The sequence below is a fragment of the Colletotrichum truncatum genome, assembly GCF_014235925.2.
Source record: "Colletotrichum truncatum strain CMES1059 chromosome Unknown Contig_0002, whole genome shotgun sequence".
Taxonomy (NCBI): domain Eukaryota; kingdom Fungi; phylum Ascomycota; class Sordariomycetes; order Glomerellales; family Glomerellaceae; genus Colletotrichum; species Colletotrichum truncatum.
In genome coordinates this window covers 2,607,341-2,624,876 of record NW_027222399.1, presented here as the reverse complement: position 1 = coordinate 2,624,876, position 17,536 = coordinate 2,607,341, and the positions used below count along the sequence as shown (strand labels likewise).

Below are 17,536 nucleotides of genomic sequence, written 5' to 3'. Positions count from 1 at the left end.
AGATTTAGTGAGCCACACGTGGCACAAGCTTGTGCATTGCTATCAGCCACGTTTTTGGACCTCGAATGACGCTTCTCCACTAAGTGGGTGCAAATAGATGAGGCTGAAGCTGCCCTGTGCTTTGGCGGACTGTCACCATGAATTCTCCAACTTGTAATCAACTCAACTTCCACCCATAAACCATAACCCAGCTTTCTAAATCTGTTCGCTTCGCGCGCCTTCAACGAATCAATTGCTCATATTGCCACAAATAAAATCAAGCGACCCCGTTTTAATCAATTACAATATCGCGCTCTTAAGGATACACCGATCAATCACGTCTGCCCATCATGGAGCCTCGCGCCCGCGCTGCCAAAAATGTTGGCAAGATGAACTTTAGCCATAACGAGCGTACGCGCCTTCCGCCTATGGATTTAAGATAGAGCGTGATTTTATGTTAACTGTATACCGCAGTCGCGCAGCTTCTTTACGCCCATGGAGACGTGCGCAACCCGCTTCCCGAGACGATCCGCGTCCTCGACGAGATAGTAACCGAGTTCATCCAAGGCATGGCGTTTGAAGCGACCCGGGCGGCCAACTATGCCGGTCGCCAGAAGGTTAAATACGAGGATTTCGAGTTTGCTTTCCGCAAGAACGACGCCTTCCTGGGCAAGGTCCAGGAGGTATTTGAGAAGAAGGGCGAGATTGACTCTGCGAAGAAGATTTTTACCAAGGACGATGAGGCAGTGCTTATGAAAGACGCAGCGGACCAGGAGAATAAGCATAAGGACAAGCCTGCCAACGGGCAAGAGGATGCTGGCGGCTCATCTGCGGATGCTGCTGCTAAGCAGGAGGAGGAATTAGGCGAGGCGGACGATGATGCGGATGCAGAGAGCGAAATCGCTGGACGGCCGGCAAAGCGGGCGAGACTTGACGGAGAAAGCAAGTGACCTGGGTATGAATGTCACAAGGGACAAGGTTCGACGATTTGCACTTTTGGATGATGCATAGCGATTGGCGTTTTTGGATGAACCAACCCACCTCTTCGGTTGGAAGTATTTAACAGACGGGATTATAGGCCCGCGGAAGCATTAGAAGGAAAGGGACCTCGAAAAGCATGGCATATCGATAATCCTGACACCATGGAAAAGCGATAGAAGTAATTGAGCCATGGTGCTTGAGCATGCTTGTGTTAGATACGCGCTAGTCAAGCAACTCTCACAGGACAAGAACAAGATGAAACACCAACAAGCAACAGCACATAGAATCATACACGAGAACCAGAAATTGTGTTGAACATTGGCTGCACCGCTTTGGAATACCTTGTGGATTCCGGAAGATGACCGAGACTCCAGCAAAGGTAGGCATACCACCCATGTATCAGGCTTTTCCTTCTTTTTGGCCCCCGTTTGGTTTCATGACTACGAATCTGGCTTTGGAGGAATTGACATCACGGTCGTGAACACCGTTTCTCGAACAATAGAACATGATCTGGGTTTCCACTTTTAACCAGGGTCATTCACGGCTCTCAAACGACCGATAAAGTGGCCGACCCCGCAGACCTTAAATCAACATGCCATGGCCGCCATGCAACAATCCAACAAGGGGCAGAAAACGGGTCAAGTATAGCAAGACGAAGCCGAGTCGATTGCAGCCCTGCCGATTGCAGCCCTGCGGTCTATTTAGTTTACTCTTGCCATAGATGCGAAGAAGGTGGGGAAGCGCGAGATTCTACCTAAGTCATCATATACACTATCCGAATCGGTGCCGGAGACCGCCGTTCTCGGCAAAGGCGCCAACGGGGTCTGGCCGAGAAAGTGGACTGCCCCGCCGGCACATGACATCCGATCACCCAGCGAGCTCAGGCTTTGTGTGCCTTCCTCTTCGGGCAACTGGGGTAGTTTGCCGTGTTTTCATGGCGATATCGGGGTGCGAAACCAAAAAGTGAGTGGTCATGCGGGTAATGCTGTTGCATCACACCCGTACCTATTTACCGTTTCGGCGGCGTCTTAATGAAACTAGAAGCTTACTGATTTTTGTTGGTTTACATTTTTAATCTGGCTGGGGGCCCTTGGTAAGCCTCAACAAGTGCTTCAGGATGCCTGATGAGGCCTGGAAACTAACGTAGCGAGTGGTGTTGGTTGGTTCGCCATGCGCGAGGACATGTGCAGAAGCCGTGGACGGCTCCTAGTGGTTGGCCGGTTGCCATTAGAATACCCACTCCACTCTGCAGCTCCTCTACCTTCCTCGCCCGTCTACCAACCAAATCAGTACCGATGCATTCGTAGACTCATGAGAACCCTTCGACGCCGTCTTACACTCATTTTCTCCCACACTGACCTTGCCCAGCCCAGGGGGCCCACCACACTAAACGGCAGTAGGAGCAAGGGTAATGCGCTTGGGGGTGGCACACAGCACGAAATGGACCACAAACATTTCGTCCTTTTAATCGCCTCCCCGGTCTTCCGATCCTGTAGGGCGTTCCCGAGTCTGAGTGACTGGTCGGCTGAATTACCTGACGGACCCGTTCATCATTAACGCCAGCCTCCCCACTTCTGATGAACGATGGAGACTCCTCTCTAGGATTTTACACCTTTTCACTACACTCCACTTCTGGCTTTGATTGAAATCTCTTCTTGATCTTTCCAAGTAAAGAGTTTGTTCTGTATTCGGTGTCGTATACGGAGGTGTAGCCAGTTGTTTATTGCTGTACTGCTTCGTGTTACTGGCATCCTCACCCCCGCCACGCCATTGCGGACCGCTTTGTATTTTACCTAACTTGGAGTTTTAGATATGACTTCATCTAGCCGTCATGTCTGGACCCAAGCAACATAATGTCAATCTTTCTGTCCCTCAGAATCACGAGGCGAAGACGAACTTTGAAGATGCTGCAAATGACACAGATGATCCTTCTGTGAGGTCTTCGATAGACAGCAGAGGATCGTGGTCACACAACCACGGAAAGGGCTTCGACAGTCTGCCAGACCCAGATTCGTTTCGAAGATTCTCAGCCAGTCCGTTCCAGCACGGGAGGGCGTCGCCATTACCAGGAGGATCGGAATATCCATCGACAATACCACAGGCGCCTCAGAACCGGGGGAGACTATGGCGGTTATGGAGTACGAACAAGGGTGTTGTGTTGGTGGCTCTCTCACAGCTGTTTGGGGCTCTCATGAATCTGACGGCACGGTTGCTCGAGCTTGAGGGGGAGGGCATGCACCCGCTACAAGTTCTCTTCGCCCGCCAAAGTGTCACGATGGTCTGCTGCTGCGTCTACATGTATTGCATGAAGATACCAGACTTTCCGTTTGGAAAGAAGGAGATTAGATGGCTACTTGTGGCCAGAGGAGTGAGCGGGTTCTTTGGCATCTTCGGTATGTGGTACTCGATGATGTATTTGCCCCTCGCCGAAGCAACCGTGATTACTTTCTTGGCCCCCAGCGTCGCCGGCTACGTCTGCTACCTCGCTCTACGCGAGCCCTTCACCCGCTCCGAGCAGATAGGCACAATTGTAGCTTTCTTTGGGGTCGTACTTATTGCACATCCGGCATCACTCTTCACCGGCGACTCGACTTCTTCTGCCGCCGCCACCGCGCCAGAGCACCAGAACTCGACGACGAACAGCACCATGTCATCAACACTACCGGGCTTGAACCACCAGGCCACGACTGCGGAGCGTCTGACGGCCATTGGCGTCGCAATAGTCGGAGTCTTCGGAGCCGCCGGAGCTTTCACGACGATTAGATGGATTGGCAAGCGCGCGCACCCGCTCATATCAGTCAACTACTTTGCCACGTGGTGTACTGTCGTGTGCACCATCGTTCTTACAGCCGCACCGCTGCTCGAGCTTGGGCAGCCGGCCTTGAGATTCGCGCTGCCACAGACAGCGCGTCAATGGCTATTCTTGTTGTTGTTGGGCGTGTTTGGGTTCATCATGCAGTTCCTCCTGACTGCTGGGCTGGGTACAGACAGATCGAACAGGGCCAACGCTATGGTTTACACGCATATGCTCTTCGCGGCCGGGTTCGACAGGTTCATTTTCGGCAACGTCATGGGATGGGTGAGCCTAGCGGGCTGCGGATTGATTATTGGGAGCGCGCTGTGGGTTGTTCTCACGAAGAGGCCGCCACAACCAAAAAAAGAAAATGCTGCGGATGTGGAGGTTGCGAATGTGAGGGATACAGAGGCCGTCCCCATGTTGGCGGATATGGACGGTGGAAGGGACGAGGACTTTGAACTTCAAAGGGTTCACTAGTGTAATGATGGGATATGATAGACGATTCGATTATGAGCACATAGACTATGAAATGCAAGAGACTAGATTTAAAAATAGTATTTAAAAGTAATGATGAGATGAACGTCCTGGGTAGGGTGTCCCGGGATCTTGTATATCCACCGAGCGTGGCCGATTTCTTGTGATCATGTCACTCACTTGTGTTTCTTGAACGATAGTTTTGTCAATATTACATTCTCCTGCCAACGGTCTTATTAACCCTTGGGATAGTATGCAAGACGAAGTTCACTGAAAGATGGGGAATATTGTCTATTAAATTCACGTCTCTGCAAGGCCTTAACCCCTAGTGTTGACGACTTGTATTAACTGAAAACCCAAAAAGGCTTGGGCATCTGGTGCACTTCAGTAACGCAAGAATCGTATCCTCGGCCCTGATACTGTCTTGGCAACAGTGCTGAACTTGCGCTTCGTGCATAATAACATGCTGTAGGATCCGCCCATCATGTGTGCGTGAGTTTACCATTTCCTACCGTCAAGGCCGTGTGATTTAAGGATTCCTGGAAGGACATCAAGAGCTCATAAAGCTAAAGAGAAAGTGGCCCGAGGTGGACTCTGACTGGGATCGGTAACGCGGGAGAGTTCAAGTCAGGTGGCTTTATTCGATTCCTAAGGCAGCCTGATCCATTTGGAGTTTCCCAAAACAAAATCAGCTCTGTACATCATTGCTGTACTTAGCAACGATCACGGAATCAAACCAAGCAGAACTGACGAGTTCGTCACTATAGCCCTCACTTCACCCCGTCCATCCCTTTGAACCAGGCCTGACCGAATTCAAAAGCATGTGGTGAAAGTCACACTACGAGGAACCTTACGTGGGTTGAGAACCCTCCAGGAATCCCTGCAATGTTAAGGAAGGCAAACAGCTCCTAGTACCTGCAGATGAATTCGGTCCCACATATACTGGTAGCTTCTTGTTGAGCTTTAGACACCAACTGTGGTCTCTGCGTTTGAAAGCCCTCAACGTCATAGAGCATCACATAACAGGGACACAGCCGTCAAGGGAAACAAAAACGTGCTGCCGAGCCCGGAAAAAAGGTATGGAGCCGAAGTGCGACCTCTACAATTCCAGGCGCGTGGCGCTTGCACTGGCATGTGGGCAAAGGGAACGCGATGAGACTTGTCTCAACATTCCCGAACGCGGGAAGGGCATCGTGAGGAAATTAGATTTCGAGTCATATAAGCCACCGTTTGCTTGTCCGGTGACAATAATGGTTCGACTTCAAATTCTTGGATGAAGAATAAGCCTGTGTAACCATGAAGGCCGTTGTGCTCTAGTCACAATGTCGTGTAAGATCTAAGAGAACCTCAGGCAAGGGTAATTAAAAAGAGTAGGCGAGAGATGCGAAGGGATGTATTTCGTTCCACGATTCAAGTGCATCCAATGACGAGTCTGATATAATTCATTTGTCGGGTTTTCAAAGCGAAATGAATACTCTTTGGTGATGGGTGTTGCAAGCTGTGAACAAGGTCCGTTACGAGATTTCTGACATCAGACTTCGTGTAGTTCATGAAATAGATCAGAAAGAATTGAAGCTCTAGGCTAGAGCCAAAGTTACGATGAAGTGCAAACAGGAAGCTATCTCCAGGTCACGTGTGGGCCTCAGGTTCCTAAAGTGCAGATTGGCGCCTGCACTGTACACTGTGCGCCTTCCGGTTTTGCAGGGATGGGTGAGGCGCGTCGCCCAAAATCTTTTGGAAGCATCAACCATCCGTGTAACGCCAACCACCCGCCTTCGACGCTTGTAAATCAATTGTGATAACAACGAATTCGCCAGACCTAAGATATCTAAGTCGCAGACGATAGAATTGATACGCTTAGAATTGAACCTCGGCAACCGACGCCCCCGCTGCGAAGATGGTTCAGATCAGCGAGGTTAAGGGAAACAGTCGCGAGAACCGCACGGCTGCCCACACCCACATTAAGGGCCTCGGTCTGAAGCAAGATGGTACGGCAGAGCCGCAGGCCGCGGGATTTGTTGGTCAGGTAACGGCACGAGAGGTCAGTTGCGTCCAGTAATACTTTGTTCACGCGCAAGCAAGCATACTGATATTTCCGCTACGTCCAGGCATCCGGTGTCGTAGTTGACCTCATTCGCGCGCACAAGATGGCCGGTCGTGGTGTTTTGCTAGCAGGCGGACCAGGCACAGGAAAGACGGCTCTTGCGCTTGCTATTAGCCAAGAGCTCGGAACGAAGATTCCCTTCTGCCCGATCGTCGGTAGCGAAATCTACTCGACAGAAGTGAAGAAGACCGAAGTGTTGATGGAGAACTTCCGCCGCGCGATCGGCCTCAAGGTCCGGGAAACAAAGGAGGTGTATGAGGGTGAGGTCACAGAGCTCACTCCTGAGGAGGCCGAGAACCCTCTGGGCGGATATGGCAAGACCATCAGCACACTCCTGATCGGCCTGAAAAGTGCAAAGGGACAGAAAAAACTGCGGTTAGACCCGAGCATATACGAGGCCATTCAGAAGGAGAGAGTGTCTGTGGGAGATGTTATCTACATCGAGGCGAACACGGGCGCCTGCAAGCGTGTGGGAAGATCAGACGCCTACGCAACCGAATTCGACCTTGAAGCTGAGGAGTACGTCCCCATCCCGAAGGGTGAGGTACACAAGAAGAAGGAGATTGTGCAGGATGTGACTCTGCACGACCTCGACGTTGCCAATTCTCGGCCTCAGGGAGGACAGGACATTATGAGCATGATGGGCCAGCTGATGAAACCCAAGATGACCGAGATCACAGACAAGCTGCGCGGAGAGATTAACAAGGTGGTAAGCAAGTACATCGACCAGGGCGTCGCTGAGCTCGTTCCTGGTGTACTTTTCATCGATGAGGTAAGTTTTTTGCCCTGATTTGCCTGACGCGGACTGAGACCGTTGGATTAATCTTCAACAGGCACACATGCTTGATGTCGAATGTTTCACGTACCTCAACCGGGCCCTGGAATCGTCCATCTCTCCGATTGTCGTCCTGGCATCGAACAGAGGAATGGCTACTATTCGTGGAACGGATGACATTGTCGCGGCACACGGCATTCCTACCGATTTTCTGGCTCGCCTGCTCATCATTCCCACGACGCCCTATCAATCAGACGAGATCAAGCGGATTGTTCGCATCAGAGCTACGACGGAGGGTGTGCCTATCACCGATGCCGCCCTGGATAAAATTGCGGAACATGGCGTCCGTATCAGCTTGCGGTACTGCCTGCAACTGTTGACACCCGCCAGGTGAGTAAAGAGAAATAACTGATTACATTTCCCGCTTTGGCTGCTTTGCCCACCGCCTTCCATTAGTCCTCCCTATGCAGTTCTCCCCCTCTCATGGATCGTGGATCGACCGGCTAGTGTGAGACATGCGGGCTAACCCCAATAATAGCATTCTTTCCAAGGCAAACGGTCGCAGCCAAATCGATGTTCAAGACGTAGCCGAGTGTGAAGACCTTTTTCTGGACTCGCGGCGCAGCGCCAGCCTTCTTAGCAGCGAAAGCGGAAAAGGATACCTCTCGTAAGGAGCTATAGGTGGATGAAATGCGATAAAGAGAGGTCATGGTCCCCCCGTTTATTTCCCCGAATGAAGGATGGCGGCGGCGTTGTAAAAGAACTTGTCACAATTATCGAAGATCAAAAACAGGCAATCACGGCGTTCTCCCCGTGATGATATGATGATGATATTATTTTCTTGAGGAAAAGGGACTAGTCATTTGTCTAAAATGGGTTTGTGCGAAGCTATCAATCGATATATTTCGAAGTGACTTCATACCATGCAACACAATGATACTCGGTCTTCAACCATGATCCGAATGAAGTCTTTGTATGACCCTCCTTCAAACTCTGATTTTAACTTGAGATATTTCCCAGGGATCTGTGAGGAGCAGCGCTGTTTGCAAGAAACCCCACTCATAGCGCTGCCGTAGGAGTAAAAACAAAGTAGGGCCGTTCTCCCGAAGTTATAAGACATTCGCAAGACCACGAACCAGAAAACAACACCTAAAGAGAGACATACACGCACCGGCCAACAGATGTCCGTGCTACCTTTACCCTTGCTAGCAATTGACTCGTACCCTTCACCGCGTCTTCAGTTTCCGTTCTGAACCCCAGCCTCCATCTTATGTCATACTTCGGCGCATATCATCAGAGACATCACCAACGCCAAACGCATTGTGTTCTTGCCGATCAAATTTTAAAAACATTTCAAGAACATTCAAAGAAGCACCACGGTACGAAGAAAAGGGAAATAGTCGAAGCTCAGCTGTCTTCCCTTTCGTCACGTGGAATAGCTGTTGCTCCAGTCTAGACTACTTTCGGCCAGAATGGTTGTGTTGGTTTAACATGCATCCCCATTGTCTTTGTTTCTTGGGGCGGGAGGGGGAATAAGCGGTCTTTTGATTGAACATTCCAATCAAGATTTTGCATTCATTTCCTTTTCTCTCACTTATTCTTCCCCTTGCACTGTTCTCTACCTGACCCTGGCACAACACACACACACTCCCACACACATACACCACCACCACCACCACCACCACCACTTTGTCACAAGCAAGGTCATTGTTTTTAAAGCCCCACAAGGTACAAGCAAGTCTGCAGTTGATCCGCATGTTTCTTTGAAGAGAGGCTGGCTGAGAACAGGGTACATTGGCGCAAGGTAAGCCAAACTAGGGGAAAGGGAGAGATGCACCAGCGGTGGCCGCGGCAGAGGCTGCAGTAGTAGGTAGCATCGGCAGCAGTAACAGCAAAACAATAAATGGAGAGGGAGGACTGGATCCTTATTGTGTGTGGTGTGGTCAAGGCTTCTGTGATTGCCGATGATGTGAAAGGGCAAGATTCCTGAAATAACATTCAGTATAAGGTTGCTTTGAGTGATCCATAGCCACTTCTGACTTGAACAATCTCCGGCTCTCAGCCCTTCATTTGCAAAGGAGAGATTGAGGAAGGAAGGGGGTAAGAATTCTTCAAAGCATGTTACCTTACATGGTGCGTTGTTCTGACCTGACCTGTCAAGGTCTCATTATTCATCTTTCCTTGACTCGTTGCTGTCACCGCCGCTTGCTTCTCCGCATTGTCTTCACCTGCAACTTCAGACTTGGACCCGAAGGAAACCTGTCACTTTATGCCCAAAACTTGCAGATAAAAGGGCACTTGACGACTTGCTTTCTTCATACGAACGGAGCCATTTGCCGGCTAAGTAATATAAGAGCTCCGACCACAGGACAAACGCTCCGGCACAAAGAAGCTACACTCATCTGCAACATCTTGGGTGTCGGTACATTCCCGAGACACTTCCCAAAGCCATCACTTTCCTCTCTTGTTCAAGCATTTTCTCTCGCCGTCTCTGTGTTCTGTTCCTTTACCCTGTTTCTCCCGCTGTTCAAACAACCATCTCCCTCCCTCCCTCCAATCATCTTGCTGCTGCTTGCCGCTTTCTCTTCGTTCTTGTATCTCTCTCTCATCACCGTGGATAGGGCAGTACACCGCTTTCCCCTCACTTCTGATGCCCTTTCTTCCCCATAATGGCAACCCCCATCTTTGGGTATAAGATCATTCAGTTGGATGGTCATTGTCTGCGCGGCCTTTAGTGAAGGGGGAGCCGTTATCTCGAAATCACAAAGGAAGGGAAAGTGAAAACAGACCGGACAATCGCTCCGAAGTGAAAGAGAGAAAGATAATCTCGGCCATCTTGTCTCGTTCCAGTTCCCGGATATTCTTGTCCATCTGTCTCTCCTGCATCTTCCCAAATACTTACTGTCCCTCCTGCTCGCCCAAGTTCCTACCGGCTGTCTGTCACGCCAGCACTTTCAAACCAAACCCTAGCCTCCCGTCGCGTCTCTCACAGTATACAACTTACACACCCCCCTTCCCTTGCTGCTGCACTGCTCCAAACGCCCCCCCAAATCCGAGGCATGGTTTAGGTTCAAACGTTGCACAACCAGACCGACTAAGTGACTGACCGCCGCCTCCCTCCTGTCACCGTTTCCACCACGGTCGTTTGCACCTTCCACTTGCCCTTCCTGCGCCCAAGATGACAGATGTGGTTTCTACTCCCCGACCACGGCGGTCAACCTCTTCCTCCGGAGGCAACTCTGTCCATTCGGCCATGGAAAGAAGAGAAAGCCAGGAGACAGACGAAGGGCCAGACTCAGTGGGATCTGCTGGAAGTCGGTCGAGCCTGAGGAAGCGCGCTACTTCTTTCGAGATTGAAGAAACGAACAACAGCTCGAGGGCGAGAGACTTCAGCTTGGAAACCGGACTGATGGGTAGCGAGGGGGGCAAAGACTACATATGTCTCTGCACGCCCGCTCTCAAAGTTCCAAGACCTCGTAACGGTGAGTGATATGCCCATGTACTGTCCTTATTTCTTCCTCATCAGGGTCTGCCAATACTCTCGGCTGCATATACCTTTGCCGCAATCGCTCGTCAGAGTGACCGCTCAGACTGGTAGCTGGACACTTGTACAAGGCTCGTTGACTAACACTACTATTCTTGGATAGCCTTCATTTTATACAGACAGCATCACCAGGCCCAGGTCATCGCTCAGCACCCAGGTCTTTCTAATCCAGAGATATCTAAGATTATAGGAGAGCAGTGGAGGGTACAACAAGAGGACGTCAAGGAAAGTTGGAAGAAGCTTGCAGAAGAGGAAAAAATTCGACATCAACGCCAATACCCGGATTACCGTTATCAGCCTAGACGAGGAGGAAGGCCAGGAAGCCGGCCGGGCTCATCCTCAGGTGGAGATTCAGGAAGGTGCCCTAAGTGCGGAGGCAGATTCATAGCCACACCAAGAACGCCCTCAACCCCCTTTGTCACGCCAACGGCTGCAAAGTCCAGCATGCCTCTTCACCATCAAAGAGATATGCGAGGCGGCGACGGTGAGCACCTGCGACATGGTTTACCTGGTGGAAAGCAATCCTACCAATATCCACCCAGCAATCTGCGAGACGTTGACGAAGAATACGAGGCCATGTCGCCATCACCCGAGCTCAAAAGGCGTCGGTTCAACGCTGTGGGCCATTATCAGGCAGTGCCTTCTCCAGGTCCGTACACCGGCCATCCTCTGTCGAGACAGCCTAGATCGTCTCTAAGCATGCCGGTGACACCGCCTGCCGCGGGTTACGGGCCGTTGCCAGGCCCGTCGGCACTCTCGAAGACTGGCCATGGCGCCATGGCGCCTCCCCCACGACCGCATTCTCATACATATGCTGGATCGAGCCGCGGTTCGACGTTCGATGAGAGCCTTCGTCTGCCGCCTTTGCAGACACAGAGTTCTCCTCCGCTCGGTAGAGATGGTGACTCAAATGATCGCCCAAGCGCCCACCCTGCTACTGGCTTGGGAATCGTCAATGCAAGAGACGCCTATGCGCAGAGTATTGAGGCGATGATCATGACGATACCTTTCTTGAACAAGTTGAAGGTGTTGCAAAAGATTAGCCCGACTTTGGCTCCGCCAGGACCAACTAGCCCGGATATTGAGACTCGAGGCGCGGTAATCGCCGTTGAAGGGGCTGGCTCTCGGCAGCTGGAACAAGTAGGGGCAGTAATACATAAGTCTCTCCTCAGTTTGGGCGAGATCGACTTGAAGATATGGAGCGAAGCGCCAAACACGCCGCTATCAGCCACGTCGGCTGAAGAAGACGTCAAGATGAACGACACCGCCTCAGTCGCTATTAGCAGGAAGAGCAGCCAGTCGCAGCCGGGCTTGCAGGCATCGGAAATGTTTTCTAATTACATGCAAACCATGATGAAGTGGCATGAGAGGTCGCGAGAGATTGTTAAGCACATCACCACCAAGCCAGGGTTAGGAACCGATGGGCATCTGCCAAGCCGGAGGGCATCAGAGGGAGAGACTGTAGGATCGAGGCAAAGTTCGATTTCGGTGCCCGACTCATCCAAAACACCCATTGCTTTGCTCCCTGCGGGTTTTAGCTTGACCATCTCAGACAAATATGCTTGCATGATACCTATTTCGGACTCGTACGCTCCAGTTGACCACTGGCAGTGGATGTCAACACTGTGGCGGGGCGTCATTGGGCCAGACCTTGTCATATACGTCAAGACCGTAACGGAAGACGAGGCTACTCGAGGCGCTGTGGAGTTCAGAAGCCCCGGCATCATGTTGGTTAGAATCGCGCACGGCAAACCGCTGGACGAGAAGGCCGAGCGACGCATTTGTTTCGAAGTTATTGAATGGATTCGAGGAGCCAGCTTTCAAGAGGGGTTTGGACGAGTCTAATGAGACGATCGAACAATTTTAATGAGTAATCTTGGCAAAGGGAAAACGAGGTGGTAATTGTGTTGGAGTTGAAAGCCATGGATCGTAACTACCTCTGTTTGACCCTTAACATAGCGTAGGCGTAAATAGGATAATCTGAGTTTATAGAGCGAATTTAGCGTCCGGTTCCGGGGGGTGTATGAGGCGTGATGTTGTTTACACGGCATCATAGTGGACTTGATGCCTTCAAATTGGTTTGAAAATCAGCATCACAAGGGGTGGTTTAAATGGTTTGCATGCTACTTGTCAGCTGTTGATGAGCTGGTGGAGAGGCGACAGGCTGAGAAGTCATAACAGGTGAGACAGTAGCTCTCTGTAAAGCGTTCAAGGCGCTTCCTGCTTTGTGTTACTATTAATGATCTTGTTTGCATTGTTTGCATTCTATTAAATGAAGAAGCATTTGTATAACCCTAATTGTTCTTATGCTTGACCTTATGCTGACTTGTGCCGACGTCACTGACCTGTTATGGACCCTGATTTACAAGGCACCCACGGACCAATCAGGGACATGCCTCAATTGACATCACCCCAGATGAACCCCTTGTAGGTACCATGGCCGCTGCAAGCTCCAGGTCATAGCGCGTTTATCCGGCTTGACGCGCTCCAGAATGCCCCTAAGTGACATCTAAACACAACGACCACACACTACGCATCTTGAGCCTCACAACTGGCACACGACTACCAACCACACCACATCGAATATGGTTATCTTTTAGTTGAACAAGCTTGCAACAATGTCGGACTTAGTTGTTGGGCAGACAGTACGACTGTCAGATGGCCGAACCGGCACGGTGCGCTTCGTTGGCAGCACCCATTTCGCCAGCGGCGATTGGGTGGGCATCGAGCTTGAGGACGACAGCGGGAAGAACGATGGCAGCGTTCAGGGTGAGCGGTACTTCGACTGTTCCATGGGATATGGCATGTTCGTGCGACCAACAACGTTGGCAATTATTGCCCAGGCCCCAGCGACGGCGGCGAAGCCAGCTCGGAGGCCCAGCCGGCCAAGTAGTTTCAATCCGGGCGCTGGACGGTCCACGACGGACTCCGGGTTGACTAAAAGGATGAGCCTCAATGCTCCAAGCCCAACTCCGGGGCCTAAGACGCCTCGGCCATCAAGTATCTTGAGGGTAAATGCAAATATATCGATTTGTAGCTAGGGACGGGATTCACTAACCAAGCATACGCAGTCACCTACTAAATCGCCCACAAAACAGTTAGGATCGGCCACCTCAAGCAGCGTACCATCACGAACCACAACTCCATCCAACACCCGCACATCAGCTGTCGGAGCTAAGACGCGACCGGCTGTTGGAAGCTCCCGAACATCCATGGGACCCCCGCCGATACCTACCTCCCGAGCGACAAGGCAGCCATCAACATCCTCAGCGCCAGCACGACCAACGACTACAAGACCGACGAGCGGTCGACTCTCAATGACTGGACGGACCCCCTCTGCCAGACGAACTTCTGCGGACTTGGGAGGCGGGAGAGCTGCGGAAAGTGGTGACGATGCTACCTCACCATCCAAGGATAATGGCGAGAGTAGCCCTGTACAGGCCCGAACCAAAGCTCTCGAGAAGCTCACGGCGGGCTCTTCAGGACCTGCGAGTACAACCAATAGACCAGCAACGACAAATACCGCCCGTTCTACAACAAATGCTGCCGCTGCTAATAAGGAAATAGAGGACCTCAAGGCCAAATTGAAGGTTCTCGAACGAAAGAGACTAGAAGATAGAGAGAAGTTGAAGCAATTGGAAAATATCCAAGGCGAGAGGGACAGATTTGAGTCTATCATACAAAAGCTGCAAGCCAAGTACCAGCCGCAGCAGAACGAAAATAACGAGCTAAGGAAGCAGCTGAAGGAGGCAGAATCCCGGTTCGAATCAATCGAGGCCATGCAGATGGAGCACGAGACAGCTTTGGAACTGGCAACACTAGACCGAGAGATGGCCGAGGAGACCGCCGAGGTTCTTAAAGTTGAGCTTGAGGCTCTGAAACAAAAGTCAGAAGAGTTGGAGCTTGAAGTAGAGATTCTCCGCGAGGAGAATGCTGAGTTCGGCCAGGGTATGACGGCGGAAGAGCGAGCCAGTACCGGTTGGTTGCAAATGGAAAGGACCAATGAGCGACTTCGTGAAGCTCTGCTGCGACTTCGGGACTTGACGCAACAGCAAGAGGAGGAGCTTAAGGATCATATCAAGACTCTAGAGGACGACCTGCAAGAGTTTGGGGTCGTGAAGGAGCAGTTTGAGGCGGCCAAAGACAAGCTTGCCCAATCTGAGACGGCTGTCGAGGACCTTCGGCAGCAGTTAGACAATGCGCTTGGTGCTGAGGATATGATCGAGGACCTTACCGAGCGCAATATGAGCATGTCGGAGCAGATTGAAGAACTCAAGGCCGTCATTGAGGACCTCGAAAACCTGAAGGAGGTCAACGACGAACTTGAAATCAACCATGTGCAGAATGAAAAGGAGATGCAGGAGGAACTGGACTTCAAAGACAGCGTCATTGCAGAGCAAGCTCGGCGAGCAGGCGAACAGGAGGAGGCTTTGGAAGATATGGAGTATACGTTGTCTCGATTCAGGGGTCTGGTGACAGCTTTACAAAGCGACTTGGAGGATATGCGGGCATCGCATGCTGTCACCGAGACGGAATCTGAACAGCTCAACAGCAAGTCTAGAGCCATGATGGATCTCAACATGAAGCTGCAAATCTCTGCATCCAAGGCCCAGGTCAAGACCATTGACCTCGAGCTTCGCAGGTTAGAAGCCCAGGAAGCCGAGCAGCACCTCGAGATTGTCAAGCTCTTCCTGCCTGACACTTACAAGGAAGATCAAGACTCCGTCCTTGCCCTATTACGATTCAAAAGATTGGCATTCAAGGCAGAGCTCCTTCAAGGTTTCATCAAGGAGCGTGTCAATGGCCAACCGCACCCAGGCCAAGAGGATGACATCTTTGCAGCTTGCGATACGATTGATAAGCTTACATGGGTTGCTTCTATGTGTGAACGTTTCACGGCTGCCATCAGCCACTGCTCAATCGAGCAGTTCCAGCGTTACCAGAATGCTCTGTTTGAGCTGGAGCCCGTGGAACGCGCCCTCAATGGGTGGATTGATGGGTTGCGCCGTGATGAGCTCAAGGAGAAGAAGTGCGCGGACGAGTTGCAACGTACCATCGCACTCATGTCTCATCTCGCTGAGGTCCATCTTACCAACGACCTGCCTGACTTCGCCGAGGATATTTATATGCAAACGCTCGTGATGCAAAGTCACTTGGAGTCGGCTGCTTTCACATTTGCCACAACACGAAGCATGGTCCAGAGAGTTGTGCCCGCCGAGTCTGACGAGGATGAGATGGCTCAGCACTTCAACAAGAAGTCGGAGCTGGTTGTCAGCCAGACCCGCAGCACCAAGGTCATTGCTGGCAAGGCTGTCAGAGCTCTTCAAGACCTTAAGGCTAGGTCCCTGGCGCTGCCACAGGAGACCAAAGAGTCCTTCGAGCAATGCCTGGATGCCACCCGCCAACTCACCGCCTTGGCCCGTGAAATCGGTTCGGACCTTCACCTGCTTCTGCACGAAGAGGGTCGGACTGAGCCTTACACCTACCGCGAGATACAGGACACGATTGCGAAGTCCACCGTCAAGGCTGCATCGTCGAGCGAGTCCGATTTGTTTTCAACCTATCTTTCTAGACTGCGCACCCTCACAAGCCAGATTTCCGACCTGGCTGCCCTTAGCTCGGATCTGGGCCAAACCCAGGAGTTTGATGTCAGCCCTGCACCATGGAAGCTGCGTTCTCAGGAGCTTAAGGCCACCAAGACGATCCCCATTGACGCCGAGGAGGAAATGCGCCGCCTTAAGGAGGAGCACAATGAAGCGCGCAGAGCCATCGCGCAGCGCGAGGAGACACTTAGCACAGCCAACCTCAAGATTGAGACCCTCGAATCGCGCATGAAGGATGCTAACGCTAAGGCTTCTCGCATCGAAGACCTTGAGGCCCAGATTGAGGCTGCAAAGCAGCAGGCTGCCAGCCTTCAGGAGGACATTGACAAGCAGGATCGCGAGCTTAAGACTTTGGAGACTGACCGTGACAAATGGAAGAAGATTGCAGGCGACAGCAAGGCATTCGCCGACGGTGCTGGTGCTGCGGGTGCCAAGGCAGGTCAGGAACGGGCGGTGGCCACCGCCCGCGAAATGGACGCTCTGAAGAGCGATATCGCCAGCCTGCAGGCCGCTGTACGCTACCTCCGCGAGGACAACAGACGTGCCAGAACAACGGAGCAGCACAACTACGACTGGCTTGCCGAGCCGCTAAGTAAGCCTGCATCCATAGTCGAGCAACGTCGTGCGCTCGTCGTGGCGGAGGGCAAAGACGTACTAGGCGAGCTGGTTAAGTTCACGACCTCTGCAAGGGTATACGACCTGAGTAATCTCCCCGAGGACAAGCTGGCGTGGAAGCCAGCACGCAGCACGCCTCAGTATCACGCGGCCAAGCAGAGGGAGGATCTCGCGGCGTGGAAGAGTTGGCGGGATTCGGTGCTGAAGAAGTCAGAAGTGGTCCTCGGCCGCAAGGATGCCACGGCAGCCGCGGAGAAGAAGCAGATGATGAGAAACGTGGCAGCCAGGCTGCAGATCCGCCTGCCGGGCGCGGATGGCAAGATGCTGCCCGGCGGCGGGCGGGACGTGCAGATTGTGGGATCGCGCGAATGGGAGGGATTACAGGGCCGATTGGCGGCAGTATGATTATCATGCAACGATGCTCCGTGGTAGTAGAACTAGTAGTGACTAGATACCCCCATCCTTATGTCTAGCATCTTATTTCTGTTCAGCTTTTTTTTGTACGTCTTGTAGTGTCTCCAATGCGTGACATCGTAAATGGTTTCGTGGTCCCGGATTTTCCTCATGATATGCATGTCTTCTGTCTAGCAATGACATCTTTTCTTTCTTTTTCCAATTCGAGACCATCTTTAAACCCATTAAAAAAAAATACCGAATCTCCGGT

The 17,536-nt window shown here is 51.8% G+C and overlaps 5 protein-coding genes across 5 annotated transcripts; all 5 read left to right on the top strand.

The window, feature by feature from the left end:
• Positions 1-329: 329 nt before the first annotated feature.
• Positions 330-929, top strand: CTRU02_203635 (transcription initiation factor IID; the record flags this gene model as incomplete). The annotated part of the gene is made up of 2 exons (XM_036722213.1): positions 330-390; positions 454-929. The coding sequence occupies 2 exons, from the start codon at positions 330-332 to the stop codon at positions 927-929; spliced, it is 537 nt and encodes a 178-aa protein (XP_036585819.1).
• Positions 930-2,791: 1,862 nt separating this feature from the next.
• Positions 2,792-4,234, top strand: CTRU02_203634 (integral membrane protein DUF6; the record flags this gene model as incomplete). Its single annotated transcript, XM_036722212.1, has 1 exon — positions 2,792-4,234. One exon carries the CDS (start codon positions 2,792-2,794, stop codon positions 4,232-4,234), a length of 1,443 nt encoding a protein of 480 aa, XP_036585818.1.
• A 1,894-nt stretch (positions 4,235-6,128) lies between these two features.
• On the top strand, positions 6,129-7,781 carry CTRU02_203633 (TBP-interacting protein (RuvB-like helicase); the record flags this gene model as incomplete). Its single annotated transcript, XM_036722211.2, has 4 exons — positions 6,129-6,272; positions 6,340-7,107; positions 7,169-7,500; positions 7,649-7,781. The coding sequence occupies 4 exons, from the start codon at positions 6,129-6,131 to the stop codon at positions 7,779-7,781; spliced, it is 1,377 nt and encodes a 458-aa protein (XP_036585817.2).
• Positions 7,782-10,288: 2,507 nt separating this feature from the next.
• Positions 10,289-12,499, top strand: CTRU02_203632 (HMG box protein; the record flags this gene model as incomplete). The annotated part of the gene is made up of 2 exons (XM_036722210.2): positions 10,289-10,592; positions 10,758-12,499. The coding sequence occupies 2 exons, from the start codon at positions 10,289-10,291 to the stop codon at positions 12,497-12,499; spliced, it is 2,046 nt and encodes a 681-aa protein (XP_036585816.2).
• Positions 12,500-13,272: 773 nt separating this feature from the next.
• On the top strand, positions 13,273-17,277 carry CTRU02_203630 (CAP-Gly domain-containing protein; the record flags this gene model as incomplete). The annotated part of the gene is made up of 2 exons (XM_036722208.1): positions 13,273-13,668; positions 13,726-17,277. The coding sequence occupies 2 exons, from the start codon at positions 13,273-13,275 to the stop codon at positions 17,275-17,277; spliced, it is 3,948 nt and encodes a 1,315-aa protein (XP_036585815.1).
• Between the last annotated feature and the right edge of the window lie 259 nt (positions 17,278-17,536).